Genomic DNA, 20000 nt, shown 5'->3' on the forward strand with positions numbered 1-20000 from the left:
CTTCATCCATTCATGTGCTGCATGTGTGTGATCGAGTCAGTGTGACCTCACAAGTCTTCATCCATTCATGTGCTGCACATATGCGATCGAGTCAGTGTGACCTCACACGTCTTCATCCATTCATGCTCGCACGTGTGCGATCGAGTCAGTGTGACCTCACAAGTCTTCATCCATTCATGTGCTGCACATGTGCGATCGAGTCAGTGTGACCTCTCACGTCTTAATCCATTCATGTGCTGCACGTGTGCGATCGAGTCAGTGTGACCTCACACGTCTTCATCCATTCATGTGCTGCACGTGTGCGATCGAGTCAGTGTGACCTCACAAGTCTTCATCCATTCATGTGCTGCACATGTGCGATCGAGTCAGTGTGACCTCTCACGTCTTAATCCATTCATGTGCTGCACGTGTGCGATCGAGTCAGTGTGACCTCACACGTCTTCATCCATTCATGTGCTGCACGTGTGCGATCGAGTCAGTGTGACCTCACAAGTCTTCATCCATTCATGTGCTGCACATGTGCGATCGAGTCAGTGTGACCTCTCACGTCTTCATCCATTCATGTGCTGCACGTGTGCGATAGAGTCAGTGTGACCTCACACGTCTTCATCCATTCATGTGCTGCCTGTGTGTGATCGAGTCAGTGTGACCTCACACGTCTTCATCCATTCATGTGCTGCACGTGTGCGATCGAGTCAGTGTGACCTCACACGTCTTTATGTGTTCATGTCCTGCACGTGTGTGATCGAGTCAGTGTGACCTCACACGTCTTCATCCATTCATGTGCTGCACGTGTGCGATCGAGTCAGTGTGACCTCACACGTCTTCATCCATTCATGTGCTGCACGTGTGCGATCGAGTCAGTGTGACCTCACACGTCTTTATGTGTTCATGTCCTGCACGTGTGTGATCGAGTCAATGTGACCTCACACGTCTTCATCCATTCATGTGCTGCACGTGTGCGATCGAGTCAGTGTGACCTCACACGTCTTCATCCATTCATGTGCTGCACGAGTGGGATCGAGTCAGTGTGACCTCACACGTCTTCATCCATTCATGTGCTGCACGTGTGCGATCGAGTCAGTGTGACCTCACACCTCTTCATCCATTCATGTGCTGCACGTGTGCGATCGAGTCAGTGTGACCTCACACGTCTTCATCCATTCATGTGCTGCACGTGTGCGATCGAGTCAGTGTGACCTCACACGTCTTCATCCATTCATGTGCTGCATGTGTGCGATCGAGTCAGTGTGACCTAACACGTATTCATCCATTCATGTGCTGCACGTGTGCGATCGAGTCAGTGTGACCTCACACGTCTTCATCCATTCATGTGCTGCACGTGTGTGATCGAGTCAGTGTGACCTCACACGTCTTCATCCATTCATGTGCTGCACGTGTGCGATTGAGTCAGTGTGACCTAACACATATTCATCCATTCATGTGCTGCACGTGTGCGATCGAGTCAGTGTGATCTAACACATATTCATCCATTCATGTGCTGCACGTGTGCGATCGAGTCAGTGTGACCTCACACGTCTTCATCCATTCATGTGCTGCATATGTGCGATCGAGTCAGTGTGACCTCACACGTCTTCATCCATTCATGTGCTGCACGTGTGAGATCGAGTCAGTGTGACCTCACACGTCTTCATCCATTCATGTGCTGCACCTGTGCGATCGAGTCAGTGTGACCTAACACATATTCATCCATTCATGTGCTGCACGTGTGCGATCGAGTCAGTGTGACCTCACACGTCTTCATCCATTCATGTGCTGCACCTGTGCGATCGAGTCAGTGTGACCTAACACATATTCATCCATTCATGTGCTGCACGTGTGTGATCGAGTCAGTGTGACCTCACACGTCTTCATCCATTCATGTGCTGCACATGTGCGATCGAGTCAGTGTGACCTCACACGTCTTCATCCATTCATGTGCTGCATGTGTGCGATCGAGTTAGTGTGACCTCACACGTCTTCATCCATTCATGTGCTGCACATGTGCGATCGAGTCAGTGTGACCTCACACGTCTTCATCCATTCATGTGCTGCATGTGTGCGATCGAGTCAGTGTGACCTCACACGTCTTCATCCATTCATGTGCTGCACGTGTGCGATCGAGTCAGTGTGACCTCACACGTCTTCATCCATTCATGTGCTGCAAGAATGCGATCGAGTCAGTGTGACCTCACACGTCTTCATCCATTCATGTGCTGCATGTGTGTGATCGAGTCAGTGTGACCTCACAAGTCTTCATCCATTCATGTGCTGCACATATGCGATCGAGTCAGTGTGACCTCACACGTCTTCATCCATTCATGTGCTGCATATGTGCGATCGAGTCAGTGTGACCTCACACGTCTTCATCCATTCATGTGCTGCACGTGTGAGATCGAGTCAGTGTGACCTCACACGTCTTCATCCATTCATGTGCTGCACCTGTGCGATCGAGTCAGTGTGACCTAACACATATTCATCCATTCATGTGCTGCACGTGTGCGATCGAGTCAGTGTGACCTCACACGTCTTCATCCATTCATGTGCTGCACCTGTGCGATCGAGTCAGTGTGACCTAACACATATTCATCCATTCATGTGCTGCACGTGTGTGATCGAGTCAGTGTGACCTCACACGTCTTCATCCATTCATGTGCTGCACATGTGCGATCGAGTCAGTGTGACCTCACACGTCTTCATCCATTCATGTGCTGCATGTGTGCGATCGAGTTAGTGTGACCTCACACGTCTTCATCCATTCATGTGCTGCACATGTGCGATCGAGTCAGTGTGACCTCACACGTCTTCATCCATTCATGTGCTGCATGTGTGCGATCGAGTCAGTGTGACCTCACACGTCTTCATCCATTCATGTGCTGCACGTGTGCGATCGAGTCAGTGTGACCTCACACGTCTTCATCCATTCATGTGCTGCAAGAATGCGATCGAGTCAGTGTGACCTCACACGTCTTCATCCATTCATGTGCTGCATGTGTGTGATCGAGTCAGTGTGACCTCACAAGTCTTCATCCATTCATGTGCTGCACATATGCGATCGAGTCAGTGTGATCTCTCACGTCTTAATCCATTCATGTGCTGCACGTGTGCGATCGAGTCAGTGTGACCTCACACGTCTTCATCCATTCATGTGCTGCACGTGTGTGATCGAGTCAGTGTGACCTCACACGTCTTCATCCATTCATGTGCTGCACATGTTTGATTGAGTCAGTATGACCTCACACGTCTTCATCCATTCATGTGCTGCACGTGTGCGATCGAGTCAGTGTGACCTCACACGTCTTCATCCATTCATGTGCTGCACGTGTGCTATCGAGTCAGTGTGACCTCACACGTCTTCATCCATTCATGTGCTGCACATGTGCGATCGAGTCAGTGTGACCTCTCACGTCTTCATCCATTCATATGCTGCACGTGTGCGATCGAGTCAGTGTGACCTCACACGTCTTCATCCATTCATGTGCTGCACGTGTGTGATCGAGTCAGTGTGACCTCACACGTCTTCATCCATTCATGTGCTGCACGTGTTTGATTGAGTCAGTATGACCTCACACGTCTTCATCCATTCATGTGCTGCACGTGTGCGATCGAGTCAGTGTGACCTCACACGTCTTCATCCATTCATGTGCTGCACGTGTGCGATCGAGTCAGTGTGACCTCACACGTCTTCATCCATTCATGTGCTGCACGTGTGCGATTCGAGTCAGTGTGATCTCACACGTCTTCATCCATTCATGTGCTGCACGTGTGTGATCGAGTCAGTGTGATCTCTCACGTCTTCATCCATTCATGTGCTGCACGTGTGCGATCGAGTCAGTGTGACTTCACACGTCTTCATCCATTCATGTGCTGCACGTGTGCGATCGAGTCAGTGTGACCTCACACGTCTTCATCCATTCATGTGCTGCACGTGTGCGATCGAGTCAGTGTGACCTCAAACGTCTTCATCCATTCATGTGCTGCACGTGTGTGATCGAGTCAGTGTGACCTCACACGTCTTCATCCATTCATGTGCTGCACGTGTTTGATTGAGTCAGTATGACCTCACACGTCTTCATCCATTCATGTGCTGCACGTGTGCGATCGAGTCAGTGTGACCTCACACGTCTTCATCCATTCATGTGCTGCAAGAATGCGATCGAGTCAGTGTGACCTCACACGTCTTCATCCATTCATGTGCTGCACATGTTTGATTGAGTCAGTATGACCTCACACGTCTTCATCCATTCATGTGCTGCACGTGTGCGATCGAGTCAGTGTGACCTCACACGTCTTCATCCATTCATGTGCTGCACGTGTGCTATCGAGTCAGTGTGACCTCACACGTCTTCATCCATTCATGTGCTGCACATGTGCGATCGAGTCAGTGTGACCTCTCACGTCTTCATCCATTCATATGCTGCACGTGTGCGATCGAGTCAGTGTGACCTCACACGTCTTCATCCATTCATGTGCTGCATGTTTGTGATCGAGTCAGTGTGACCTCACACGTCTTCATCCATTCATGTGCTGCACGTGTTTGATTGAGTCAGTATGACCTCACACGTCTTCATCCATTCATGTGCTGCACGTGTGCGATCGAGTCAGTGTGACCTCACACGTCTTCATCCATTCATGTGCTGCACGTGTGCGATCGAGTCAGTGTGACCTCACACGTCTTCATCCATTCATGTGCTGCACGTGTGCGATTCGAGTCAGTGTGATCTCACACGTCTTCATCCATTCATGTGCTGCACGTGTGTGATCGAGTCAGTGTGATCTCTCACGTCTTCATCCATTCATGTGCTGCACGTGTGCGATCGAGTCAGTGTGACTTCACACGTCTTCATCCATTCATGTGCTGCACGTGTGCGATCGAGTCAGTGTGACCTCACACGTCTTCATCCATTCATGTGCTGCACGTGTGCGATCGAGTCAGTGTGACCTCAAACGTCTTCATCCATTCATGTGCTGCACGTGTGTGATCGAGTCAGTGTGACCTCACACGTCTTCATCCATTCATGTGCTGCACGTGTTTGATTGAGTCAGTATGACCTCACACGTCTTCATCCATTCATGTGCTGCACGTGTGCGATCGAGTCAGTGTGACCTCACACGTCTTCATCCATTCATGTGCTGCAAGAATGCGATCGAGTCAGTGTGACCTCACACGTCTTCATCCATTCATGTGCTGCATGTGTGCGATCGAGTCAGTGTGATCTCTCACGTCTTAATCCATTCATGTGCTGCACGTGTGCGATCGAGTCAGTGTGACCTCACAAGTCTTCATCCATTCATGTGCTGCACGTGTGCGATCGAGTCAGTGTGACCTCACAAGTCTTCATCCATTCATGTGCTGCACATGTGCGATCGAGTCAGTGTGACCTCACACGTCTTCATCCATTCATGTGCTGCACGTGTGTGATCGAGTCAGTGTGACCTCACACGTCTTCATCCCTTCATGTGCTGCACGTGTGTGATCGAGTCAGTGTGACCTCACACGTCTTCATCCATTCATGTGCTGCACGTGTGTGATCGAGTTAATTTGACCTCACACGTCTTCATGTGTTCATGTGCTGCATGTGTGTGATCGAGTCAGTGTGACCTCACACGTCTTCATCCATTCATGTGCTGCACGTGTGTGATCGAGTTAATGTGACCTCACACGTCTTCATCCATTCATGTCCTGCACGTGTGTGATCGAGTCAGTGTGACCTCACACGTCTTCATCCATTCATGTGCTGCACGTGTGTGATCGAGTTAATGTGACCTCACACGTCTTCATCCATTCATGTGCTGCACGTGTGTGATCGAGTTAATGTGACCTCACACGTCTTCATGTGTTCATGTGCTGCACGTGTGCGATCGAGTCAGTGTGACCTCACACGTCTTCATGTGTTCATGTGCTGCACGTGTGTGATCGAGTCAGTGTGACCTCACACGTCTTCATGTGTTCATGTGCTGCACGTGTGCGATCGAGTCAGTGTGACCTCACACGTCTTCATGTGTTCATGTGCTGCACGTGTGTGATCGAGTCAGTGTGACCTCACACGTCTTCATGTGTTCATGTGCTGCACGTGTGCGATCGAGTCAGTGTGACCTCACACGTCTTCATGTGTTCATGTGCTGCACGTGTGTGATCGAGTCAGTGTGACCTCACACGTCTTCATGTGTTCATGTCCTGCACGTGTGTGATCGAGTCAATGTGACCCCACACGTCTTCATCCATTCATGTGCTGCACGTGTGCGATCGAGTCAGTGTGACCTCACACGTCTTCATCCATTCATGTGCTGCACGTGTGTGATCGAGTCAGTGTGACCTCACACGTCTTCATCCATTCATGTGCTGCACGTGTGCGATCGAGTCAGTGTGACCTCACACGTCTTCATCCATTCATGTGCTGCAAGAATGCGATCGAGTCAGTGTGACCTCACACGTCTTCATCCATTCATGTGCTGCACGTGTGTGATCGAGTCAGTGTGACCTCACACGTCTTCATGTGTTCATGTCCTGCACGTGTGTGATCGAGTCAATGTGACCCCACACGTCTTCATCCATTCATGTGCTGCACGTGTGCGATCGAGTCAGTGTGACCTCACACCTCTTCATCCATTCATGTGCTGCACGTGTGTGATCGAGTCAATGTGACCCCACACGTCTTCGTCCATTCATGTGCTGCACGTGTGCGATCGAGTCAGTGTGACCTCACACCTCTTCATCCATTCATGTGCTGCACGTGTGTGATCGAGTCAATGTGACCCCACACGTCTTCATCCATTCATGTGCTGCACGTGTGCGATCGAGTCAGTGTGACCTCACACCTCTTCATCCATTCATGTCCTGCACGTGTGCGATCGAGTCAGTGTGACCTCACACCTCTTCATCCATTCATGTGCTGCACGTGTGTGATCGAGTCAGTGTGACCTCACACGTCTTTATGTGTTCATGTCCTGCACGTGTGTGATCGAGTCAGTGTGACCTCACACGTCTTCATCCATTCATGTGCTGCACGTGTGCGATCGAGTCAGTGTGACCTCACACGTCTTCATCCATTCATGTGCTGCACGTGTGCGATCGAGTCAGTGTGACCTCAGAAGTCTTTATGTGTTCATGTCCTGCACGTGTGTGATCGAGTCAATGTGACCCCACACGTCTTCATCCATTCATGTGCTGCACGTGTGCGATCGAGTCAGTGTGACCTCACACGTCTTCATCCATTCATGTGCTGCACGTGTGCGATCGAGTCAGTGTGACCTCACACGTCTTCATCCATTCATGTGCTGCACGTGTGCGATCGAGTCAGTGTGACCTCACACGTCTTCATCCATTCATGTGCTGCATGTGTGCGATCGAGTCAGTGTGACCTAACACGTATTCATCCATTCATGTGCTGCACGTGTGCGATCGAGTCAGTGTGACCTCACACGTCTTCATCCATTCATGTGCTGCACATGTGCGATCGAGTCAGTGTGACCTCACACGTCTTCATCCATTCATGTGCTGCACGTGTGTGATCGAGTCAGTGTGACCTCACACGTCTTCATCCATTCATGTGCTGCACGTGTGCGATTGAGTCAGTGTGACCTAACACATATTCATCCATTCATGTGCTGCACGTGTGCGATCGAGTCAGTGTGATCTAACACATATTCATCCATTCATGTGCTGCACGTGTGCGATCGAGTCAGTGTGACCTCACACGTCTTCATCCATTCATGTGCTGCATGTGTGCGATCGAGTCAGTGTGACCTCACACGTCTTCATCCATTCATGTGCTGCACGTGTGCGATTGAGTCAGTGTGACCTAACACATATTCATCCATTCATGTGCTGCACGTGTGCGATCGAGTCAGTGTGATCTAACACATATTCATCCATTCATGTGCTGCACGTGTGCGATCGAGTCAGTGTGACCTCACACGTCTTCATCCATTCATGTGCTGCCTGTGTGTGATCGAGTCAGTGTGACCTCACACGTCTTCATCCATTCATGTGCTGCACGTGTGCGATCGAGTTAGTGTGACCTCACACGTCTTCATCCATTCATGTGCTGCACGTGTGCGATCGAGTCAGTGTGACCTCACACGTCTTTATGTGTTCATGTCCTGCACGTGTGTGATCGAGTAAATGTGACCTCACACGTCTTCATCCATTCATGTGCTGCACGTGTGCGATCGAGTCAGTGTGACCTCACACGTCTTCATCCATTCATGTGCTGCACGAGTGGGATCGAGTCAGTGTGACCTCACACGTCTTCATCCATTCATGTGCTGCACGTGTGCGATCGAGTCAGTGTGACCTCACACCTCTTCATCCATTCATGTGCTGCACGTGTGCGATCGAGTCAGTGTGACCTCACACGTCTTCATCCATTCATGTGCTGCACGTGTGCGATCGAGTCAGTGTGACCTCACACGTCTTCATCCATTCATGTGCTGCATGTGTGCGATCGAGTCAGTGTGACCTAACACGTATTCATCCATTCATGTGCTGCACGTGTGCGATCGAGTCAGTGTGACCTCACACGTCTTCATCCATTCATGTGCTGCACGTGTGCGATTGAGTCAGTGTGACCTAACACATATTCATCCATTCATGTGCTGCACGTGTGCGATCGAGTCAGTGTGATCTAACACATATTCATCCATTCATGTGCTGCACGTGTGCGATCGAGTCAGTGTGACCTCACACGTCTTCATCCATTCATGTGCTGCATATGTGCGATCGAGTCAGTGTGACCTCACACGTCTTCATCCATTCATGTGCTGCACGTGTGAGATCGAGTCAGTGTGACCTCACACGTCTTCATCCATTCATGTGCTGCACCTGTGCGATCGAGTCAGTGTGACCTAACACATATTCATCCATTCATGTGCTGCACGTGTGCGATCGAGTCAGTGTGACCTCACACGTCTTCATCCATTCATGTGCTGCACCTGTGCGATCGAGTCAGTGTGACCTAACACATATTCATCCATTCATGTGCTGCACGTGTGTGATCGAGTCAGTGTGACCTCACACGTCTTCATCCATTCATGTGCTGCACATGTGCGATCGAGTCAGTGTGACCTCACACGTCTTCATCCATTCATGTGCTGCATGTGTGCGATCGAGTTAGTGTGACCTCACACGTCTTCATCCATTCATGTGCTGCACATGTGCGATCGAGTCAGTGTGACCTCACACGTCTTCATCCATTCATGTGCTACATGTGTGCGATCGAGTCAGTGTGACCTCACACGTCTTCATCCATTCATGTGCTGCTCGTGTGCGATCGAGTCAGTGTGACCTCACACGTCTTCATCCATTCATGTGCTGCAAGAATGCGATCGAGTCAGTGTGACCTCACACGTCTTCATCCATTCATGTGCTGCAAGAATGCGATCGAGTCAGTGTGACCTCACACGTCTTCATCCATTCATGTGCTGCAAGAATGCGATCGAGTCAGTGTGACCTCACACATCTTCATCCATTCATGTGCTGCAAGAATGCGATCGAGTCAGTGTGACCTCACACGTCTTCATCCATTCATGTGCTGCATGTGTGTGATCGAGTCAGTGTGACCTCACAAGTCTTCATCCATTCATGTGCTGCACATATGCGATCGAGTCAGTGTGACCTCACACGTCTTCATCCATTCATGCTCGCACGTGTGCGATCGAGTCAGTGTGACCTCACAAGTCTTCATCCATTCATGTGCTGCACATGTGCGATCGAGTCAGTGTGACCTCTCACGTCTTAATCCATTCATGTGCTGCACGTGTGCGATCGAGTCAGTGTGACCTCACACGTCTTCATCCATTCATGTGCTGCACGTGTGCGATCGAGTCAGTGTGACCTCACAAGTCTTCATCCATTCATGTGCTGCACATGTGCGATCGAGTCAGTGTGACCTCTCACGTCTTAATCCATTCATGTGCTGCACGTGTGCGATCGAGTCAGTGTGACCTCACACGTCTTCATCCATTCATGTGCTGCACGTGTGCGATCGAGTCAGTGTGACCTCACAAGTCTTCATCCATTCATGTGCTGCACATGTGCGATCGAGTCAGTGTGACCTCTCACGTCTTCATCCATTCATGTGCTGCCTGTGTGTGATCGAGTCAGTGTGACCTCACACGTCTTCATCCATTCATGTGCTGCACGTGTGCGATCGAGTCAGTGTGACCTCACACGTCTTTATGTGTTCATGTCCTGCACGTGTGTGATCGAGTCAGTGTGACCTCACACGTCTTCATCCATTCATGTGCTGCACGTGTGCGATCGAGTCAGTGTGACCTCACACGTCTTCATCCATTCATGTGCTGCACGTGTGCGATCGAGTCAGTGTGACCTCACACGTCTTTATGTGTTCATGTCCTGCACGTGTGTGATCGAGTCAATGTGACCTCACACGTCTTCATCCATTCATGTGCTGCACGTGTGCGATCGAGTCAGTGTGACCTCACACGTCTTCATCCATTCATGTGCTGCACGAGTGGGATCGAGTCAGTGTGACCTCACACGTCTTCATCCATTCATGTGCTGCACGTGTGCGATCGAGTCAGTGTGACCTCACACCTCTTCATCCATTCATGTGCTGCACGTGTGCGATCGAGTCAGTGTGACCTCACACGTCTTCATCCATTCATGTGCTGCACGTGTGCGATCGAGTCAGTGTGACCTCACACGTCTTCATCCATTCATGTGCTGCATGTGTGCGATCGAGTCAGTGTGACCTAACACGTATTCATCCATTCATGTGCTGCACGTGTGCGATCGAGTCAGTGTGACCTCACACGTCTTCATCCATTCATGTGCTGCACGTGTGTGATCGAGTCAGTGTGACCTCACACGTCTTCATCCATTCATGTGCTGCACGTGTGCGATTGAGTCAGTGTGACCTAACACATATTCATCCATTCATGTGCTGCACGTGTGCGATCGAGTCAGTGTGATCTAACACATATTCATCCATTCATGTGCTGCACGTGTGCGATCGAGTCAGTGTGACCTCACACGTCTTCATCCATTCATGTGCTGCATATGTGCGATCGAGTCAGTGTGACCTCACACGTCTTCATCCATTCATGTGCTGCACGTGTGAGATCGAGTCAGTGTGACCTCACACGTCTTCATCCATTCATGTGCTGCACCTGTGCGATCGAGTCAGTGTGACCTAACACATATTCATCCATTCATGTGCTGCACGTGTGCGATCGAGTCAGTGTGACCTCACACGTCTTCATCCATTCATGTGCTGCACCTGTGCGATCGAGTCAGTGTGACCTAACACATATTCATCCATTCATGTGCTGCACGTGTGTGATCGAGTCAGTGTGACCTCACACGTCTTCATCCATTCATGTGCTGCACATGTGCGATCGAGTCAGTGTGACCTCACACGTCTTCATCCATTCATGTGCTGCATGTGTGCGATCGAGTTAGTGTGACCTCACACGTCTTCATCCATTCATGTGCTGCACATGTGCGATCGAGTCAGTGTGACCTCACACGTCTTCATCCATTCATGTGCTGCATGTGTGCGATCGAGTCAGTGTGACCTCACACGTCTTCATCCATTCATGTGCTGCACGTGTGCGATCGAGTCAGTGTGACCTCACACGTCTTCATCCATTCATGTGCTGCAAGAATGCGATCGAGTCAGTGTGACCTCACACGTCTTCATCCATTCATGTGCTGCATGTGTGTGATCGAGTCAGTGTGACCTCACAAGTCTTCATCCATTCATGTGCTGCACATATGCGATCGAGTCAGTGTGATCTCTCACGTCTTAATCCATTCATGTGCTGCACGTGTGCGATCGAGTCAGTGTGACCTCACACGTCTTCATCCATTCATGTGCTGCACGTGTGTGATCGAGTCAGTGTGACCTCACACGTCTTCATCCATTCATGTGCTGCACATGTTTGATTGAGTCAGTATGACCTCACACGTCTTCATCCATTCATGTGCTGCACGTGTGCGATCGAGTCAGTGTGACCTCACACGTCTTCATCCATTCATGTGCTGCACGTGTGCTATCGAGTCAGTGTGACCTCACACGTCTTCATCCATTCATGTGCTGCACATGTGCGATCGAGTCAGTGTGACCTCTCACGTCTTCATCCATTCATATGCTGCACGTGTGCGATCGAGTCAGTGTGACCTCACACGTCTTCATCCATTCATGTGCTGCACGTGTGTGATCGAGTCAGTGTGACCTCACACGTCTTCATCCATTCATGTGCTGCACGTGTTTGATTGAGTCAGTATGACCTCACACGTCTTCATCCATTCATGTGCTGCACGTGTGCGATCGAGTCAGTGTGACCTCACACGTCTTCATCCATTCATGTGCTGCACGTGTGCGATCGAGTCAGTGTGACCTCACACGTCTTCATCCATTCATGTGCTGCACGTGTGCGATTCGAGTCAGTGTGATCTCACACGTCTTCATCCATTCATGTGCTGCACGTGTGTGATCGAGTCAGTGTGATCTCTCACGTCTTCATCCATTCATGTGCTGCACGTGTGCGATCGAGTCAGTGTGACTTCACACGTCTTCATCCATTCATGTGCTGCACGTGTGCGATCGAGTCAGTGTGACCTCACACGTCTTCATCCATTCATGTGCTGCACGTGTGCGATCGAGTCAGTGTGACCTCAAACGTCTTCATCCATTCATGTGCTGCACGTGTGTGATCGAGTCAGTGTGACCTCACACGTCTTCATCCATTCATGTGCTGCACGTGTTTGATTGAGTCAGTATGACCTCACACGTCTTCATCCATTCATGTGCTGCACGTGTGCGATCGAGTCAGTGTGACCTCACACGTCTTCATCCATTCATGTGCTGCAAGAATGCGATCGAGTCAGTGTGACCTCACACGTCTTCATCCATTCATGTGCTGCACATGTTTGATTGAGTCAGTATGACCTCACACGTCTTCATCCATTCATGTGCTGCACGTGTGCGATCGAGTCAGTGTGACCTCACACGTCTTCATCCATTCATGTGCTGCACGTGTGCTATCGAGTCAGTGTGACCTCACACGTCTTCATCCATTCATGTGCTGCACATGTGCGATCGAGTCAGTGTGACCTCTCACGTCTTCATCCATTCATATGCTGCACGTGTGCGATCGAGTCAGTGTGACCTCACACGTCTTCATCCATTCATGTGCTGCATGTTTGTGATCGAGTCAGTGTGACCTCACACGTCTTCATCCATTCATGTGCTGCACGTGTTTGATTGAGTCAGTATGACCTCACACGTCTTCATCCATTCATGTGCTGCACGTGTGCGATCGAGTCAGTGTGACCTCACACGTCTTCATCCATTCATGTGCTGCACGTGTGCGATCGAGTCAGTGTGACCTCACACGTCTTCATCCATTCATGTGCTGCACGTGTGCGATTCGAGTCAGTGTGATCTCACACGTCTTCATCCATTCATGTGCTGCACGTGTGTGATCGAGTCAGTGTGATCTCTCACGTCTTCATCCATTCATGTGCTGCACGTGTGCGATCGAGTCAGTGTGACTTCACACGTCTTCATCCATTCATGTGCTGCACGTGTGCGATCGAGTCAGTGTGACCTCACACGTCTTCATCCATTCATGTGCTGCACGTGTGCGATCGAGTCAGTGTGACCTCAAACGTCTTCATCCATTCATGTGCTGCACGTGTGTGATCGAGTCAGTGTGACCTCACACGTCTTCATCCATTCATGTGCTGCACGTGTTTGATTGAGTCAGTATGACCTCACACGTCTTCATCCATTCATGTGCTGCACGTGTGCGATCGAGTCAGTGTGACCTCACACGTCTTCATCCATTCATGTGCTGCAAGAATGCGATCGAGTCAGTGTGACCTCACACGTCTTCATCCATTCATGTGCTGCATGTGTGCGATCGAGTCAGTGTGATCTCTCACGTCTTAATCCATTCATGTGCTGCACGTGTGCGATCGAGTCAGTGTGACCTCACACGTCTTCATCCATTCATGTGCTGCACGTGTGCGATCGAGTCAGTGTGACCTCACAAGTCTTCATCCATTCATGTGCTGCACATGTGCGATCGAGTCAGTGTGACCTCACACGTCTTCATCCATTCATGTGCTGCACGTGTGTGATCGAGTCAGTGTGACCTCACACGTCTTCATCCCTTCATGTGCTGCACGTGTGTGATCGAGTCAGTGTGACCTCACACGTCTTCATCCATTCATGTGCTGCACGTGTGTGATCGAGTTAATTTGACCTCACACGTCTTCATGTGTTCATGTGCTGCATGTGTGTGATCGAGTCAGTGTGACCTCACACGTCTTCATCCATTCATGTGCTGCACGTGTGTGATTGAGTTAATGTGACCTCACACGTCTTCATCCATTCATGTCCTGCACGTGTGTGATCGAGTCAGTGTGACCTCACACGTCTTCATCCATTCATGTGCTGCACGTGTGTGATCGAGTTAATGTGACCTCACACGTCTTCATCCATTCATGTGCTGCACGTGTGTGATCGAGTTAATGTGACCTCACACGTCTTCATGTGTTCATGTGCTGCACGTGTGCGATCGAGTCAGTGTGACCTCACACGTCTTCATGTGTTCATGTGCTGCACGTGTGTGATCGAGTCAGTGTGACCTCACACGTCTTCATGTGTTCATGTGCTGCACGTGTGCGATCGAGTCAGTGTGACCTCACACGTCTTCATGTGTTCATGTGCTGCACGTGTGTGATCGAGTCAGTGTGACCTCACACGTCTTCATGTGTTCATGTGCTGCACGTGTGCGATCGAGTCAGTGTGACCTCACACGTCTTCATGTGTTCATGTGCTGCACGTGTGTGATCGAGTCAGTGTGACCTCACACGTCTTCATGCGTTCATGTGCTGCACGTGTGCGATCGAGTCAGTGTGACCTCACACGTCTTCATGTGTTCATGTGCTGCACGTGTGTGATCGAGTCAGTGTGACCTCACACGTCTTCATGCGTTCATGTGCTGTACGTGTGTGATCGAGTCAGTGTGACCTCACACGTCTTGATGTGTTCATGTGCTGCACGTGTGTGATCGAGTCAGTGTGACCTCACACGTCTTCATGCGTTCATGTGCTGCACGTGTGTGATCGAGTCAGTGTGACCTCACACGTCTTCATCCATTCATGTGCTGCACGTGTGTGATCGAGTCAGTGTGACCTCACACGTCTTCATGTGTTCATGTGCTGCACGTGTGTGATCGAGTCAGTGTGACCTCACACGTCTTCATGTGTTCATGTGCTGCACGTGTGCGATCGAGTCAGTGTGACCTCACACGTCTTCATGTGTTCATGTGCTGCACGTGTGCGATCGAGTCAGTTTGACCTCACACGTCTTCATCCATTCATGTGCTGCACGTGTGTGATCGAGTCAGTGTGACCTCACACGTCTTCATGTGTTCATGTGCTGCACGTGTGTGATCGAGTCAGTGTGACCTCACACGTCTTCATGCGTTCATGTGCTGCACGTGTGTGATCGAGTCAGTGTGACCTCACACGTCTTCATCCATTCATGTGCTGCACGTGTGTGATCGAGTCAGTGTGACCTCACACGTCTTCATCCATTCATGTGCTGCACGTGTGCGATCGAGTCAGTGTGACCTCACACGTCTTCATCCATTCATGTGCTGCACGTTTGTGATCGAGTCAGTGTGACCTCACACGTCTTCATCCATTCATGTGCTGCACGTGTGTGATCGAGTCAGTGTGACCTCACACGTCTTCATCCATTCATGTGCTGCACGTGTGTGATCGAGTCAGTGTGACCTCACACGTCTTCATCCATTCATGTGCTGCACGTGTGTGATCGAGTCAGTGTGACCTCACACGTCTTCATGTGTTCATGTGTTGCACGTGTGTGATCGAGTCAGTGTGACCTCACACGTCTTCATCCATTCATGTGCTGCACGTGTGCGATCGAGTCAGTGTGACCTCACACGTCTTCATGTGTTCATGTGTTGCACGTGTGTGATCGAGTCAGTGTGACCTCACACGTCTTCATGTGTTCATGTGCTGCACGTGTGTGAAGTAGCTTCTGCTGTTGACACATGTCAGGTCAAGAGGCTGCTCTTGAGTCTCTCACAGCTGCTGAACCTCTACATGTTGATCTTCCTCCTCAGGTGGTCTTCAGCCGACACTGCCGCCCCTGTGACATCAAGGAGCTCTTATGTTCTTCCTCCAACTTCCCCAGGTTTCCTTCTCCGCCTCGTTCGCTCACTTTCAGAGAAATCATTTGTTTTTTTCACTTTTATACACGACATGTCGTTGCTTTTCTACATTTTTAGCTTTTGAAATGTCGTCGACGTTCTAGAAACTCCTCCTGCAGCACAGAGAGTGACAAACCTTCAAATGATTTGTGGATCCTGATGGTGATTCCAAACTATAACAATCTCGTTCAACATTTCAAGAAGTTATTTTGTGAAGAGAGAAACAAACACTTGTGTAATCTACACAACATACACACACACGTGGATCTGATACAAACATATCTGGAGGACGTTTGAGTGTGTGTCTATAGTTGGTGTGTGTAGTGGGTGTGTATAGGTGTGTGTGTGAGTGTGTGTGTATAAGTGTTTTTCTGAGTGTGTGTGTATAGGTGTGTGTGTGTGTGTGTGTGTATAGGTGTGTGTCTGAGTGTGTGTGTGTAGGTGTGTTTCTGAGTGTGTGTGTATAGGTGTGTGTCTGAGTGTGTGTGTATAGGTGTGTTTCTGAGTGTGTGTGTATAGGTGTGTTTCTGAGTGGGTGTGTATAGTGGGTGTGTATAGGTGTGTGTGTATAGTGGGTGTGTATAGGTGTGTGTGTATAGTGGGTGTGTATAGGTGTGTGTGTATAGTGGGTGTGTATAGGTGTGTGTGTATAGTGGGTGTCTGTGGTGTGTGTATAGTGTGTGTGTGTGTGTGTGTGTATAGTGTGTGTGTGCCGTGTCCTCCCAGTAACAGAGGTTGTGTTGCAGACACACAGCCATCATGGTCGTGGATCCAGAAGGTTCTATGGTCTCCATCGACCCAACTATGCCCAGCAACTCTCCAAAGTAACGACACACAATCTCTTGATGAAGACTGAACGACTCACACTGATGCTCTTGTTCTCAGCTCTCTGTACAAAGTGGTTCCTCTGTCGACCGTTCAGCTCGGAGGTGAAAACATTGACACACAACTCTTTGATTCATTATTCATTCAATCTTTTCTTCTCTGCAGAGAAAGACGACATGTTTCAGAACGTCTTGTCGCAGGTGACGGATCAGTTCAGCAGGTAACACACTTAACAACACTATATATACACACTTGAACACACACACACTTAACAACACTATATATACACACTTGAACACACACACACTTAACAACACTATATATACACACTTGAACACACACACACTTAACAACACTATATATACACACTTAAACACACACACACTTAACAACACTATATATACACACTTGAACACACACACACTTAACAACACTATATATACACACTTGAACACACACACACTTAACAACACTATATATACACACTTGAACACACACACACTTAACAACACTATATATACACACTTGAACACACACACACTTAACAACACTATATATACACTTAAACACACACACACTTAACAACACTATATATACACACTTGAACACACACACACTTAACAACACTATATATACACACTTGAACACACACACACTTAACAACACTATATATACACACTTGAACACACACACACTTAACAACACTATATATACACACTTAAACACACACACACTTAACAACAGTATATATACACACTTAAACACACACACACTTAACAACACTATATATACACACTTGAACACACACACACTTAACCACACTATATATACACACTTGAACACACACACACTTAACAACACTATATATACACACTTGAACACACACACACTTAACAACACTATATATACACACTTGAACACACACACACTTAACAACACTATATATACACACTTGAACACACACACACTTAACAACACTATATATACACACTTGAACACACACACACTTAACAACACTATATATACACACTTAAACACACACACACTTAACAACAGTATATATACACACTTAAACACACACACACTTAACAACACTATATATACACACTTGAACACACACACACTTAACCACACTATATATACACACTTGAACACACACACACTTAACAACACTATATATACACACTTAAACACACACACACTTAACAACACTATATATATACACTTAAACACACACACACTTAACAACAGTATATATACACACTTAAACACACACACACACTTAACAACACTATATATATACACTTAAACACAAACACACTTAACAACACTATATATACACACTTAAACACACACACACTTAACAACAGTATATATACACACTTAAACACACACACACTTAACAACAGTATATATACACACTTAAACACACACACACTTAACAACAGTATATATACACACTTAAACACACACACACTTAACAACAGTATATATACACACTTAAACACACACACACTTAACAACAGTATATATACACACTTAAACACACACACACTTAACAACAGTATATATACACACTTAAACACACACACACTTAACAACAGTATATATACACACTTAAACACACACACACACTTAACAACAGTATATATACACACTTAAACACACACACACTTAACAACACTATATATACACACTTAAACACACACACACTTAACAACACTATATATACACACTTAAACACACACACACTTAACAACACTATATATACACACTTAAACACACACACACTTAACAACACTATATATACACACTTAAACACACACACACTTAACAACACTATATATACACACTTAAACACACACACACTTAACAACAGTATATATACACACTTAAACACACACACTTAACAACAGTATATATACACACTTAAACACACACACACTTAACAACAGTATATATACACACTTAAACACACACACACTTAACAACAGTATATATACACACTTAAACACACACACACTTAACAACAGTATATATACACACTTAAACACACACACACTTAACAACAGTATATATACACACTTAAACACACACACACTTAACAACAGTATATATACACACTTAAACACACACACACTTAACAACACTATATATACACACTTAAACACACACACACTTAACAACACTATATATACACACTTAAACACACACACACTTAACAACACTATATATACACACTTAAACACACACACACTTAACAACACTATATATACACACTTAAACACACACACACTTAACAACAGTATATATACACACTTGAACACACACATACTTAACAACAGTATATATACACACTTAAACACACAGACACTTAACGACAGTATATATACACACTTAAACACACACACACTTAACAACAGTATATATACACACTTAAACACACACACACTTAACGACAGTATATATACACACTTAAACACACACACACTTAACAACAGTATATATACACACTTAAACACACACACACTTAACAACAGTATATATACACACTTAAAAACACACACACTTAACAACAGTATATATACACACTTAAACACACACACACTTAACCACACTATATATACACACTTAAACACACACACACACATATACATATGTATACACACTTAAACACACACACACACATATACATATGTATACACACTTAAACACACACACACACACATATACATATATACTGTACATATATATACACACTTAAACACACACACACACACACATATTTATATATATATAGATATATATACAGTATATATCTATATATATATATATATATATATATATTTATATAGTGTATATATACAAACTTAAATACACACACATATACACATATATATGTGTATATATATATATATGTGTATATATATATATATACATATATATATATATATTTA

General features: G+C 47.2%; 1 protein-coding gene across 1 annotated transcript in view; it reads left to right on the plus strand.

The window, feature by feature from the left end:
- The window catches only part of pde9ac (phosphodiesterase 9ac), a 30978-nt gene that overhangs the window by 1680 nt on the left and 9298 nt on the right, over positions 1–20000 (plus strand). The window contains exons 2-5 of the mRNA XM_087796068.1: positions 16132–16202; positions 16965–17042; positions 17104–17147; positions 17209–17263. Coding sequence (XP_087652194.1) covers positions 16132–16202; positions 16965–17042; positions 17104–17147; positions 17209–17263 — 248 coding nt within the window. The remainder of the gene's footprint in view (positions 1–16131; positions 16203–16964; positions 17043–17103; positions 17148–17208; positions 17264–20000) is intronic.

Source organism: Callionymus lyra, chromosome 7 (assembly GCF_982586985.1).
Source record: "Callionymus lyra chromosome 7, fCalLyr1.hap1.1, whole genome shotgun sequence".
NCBI classification, from domain to species: domain Eukaryota; kingdom Metazoa; phylum Chordata; class Actinopteri; order Syngnathiformes; family Callionymidae; genus Callionymus; species Callionymus lyra.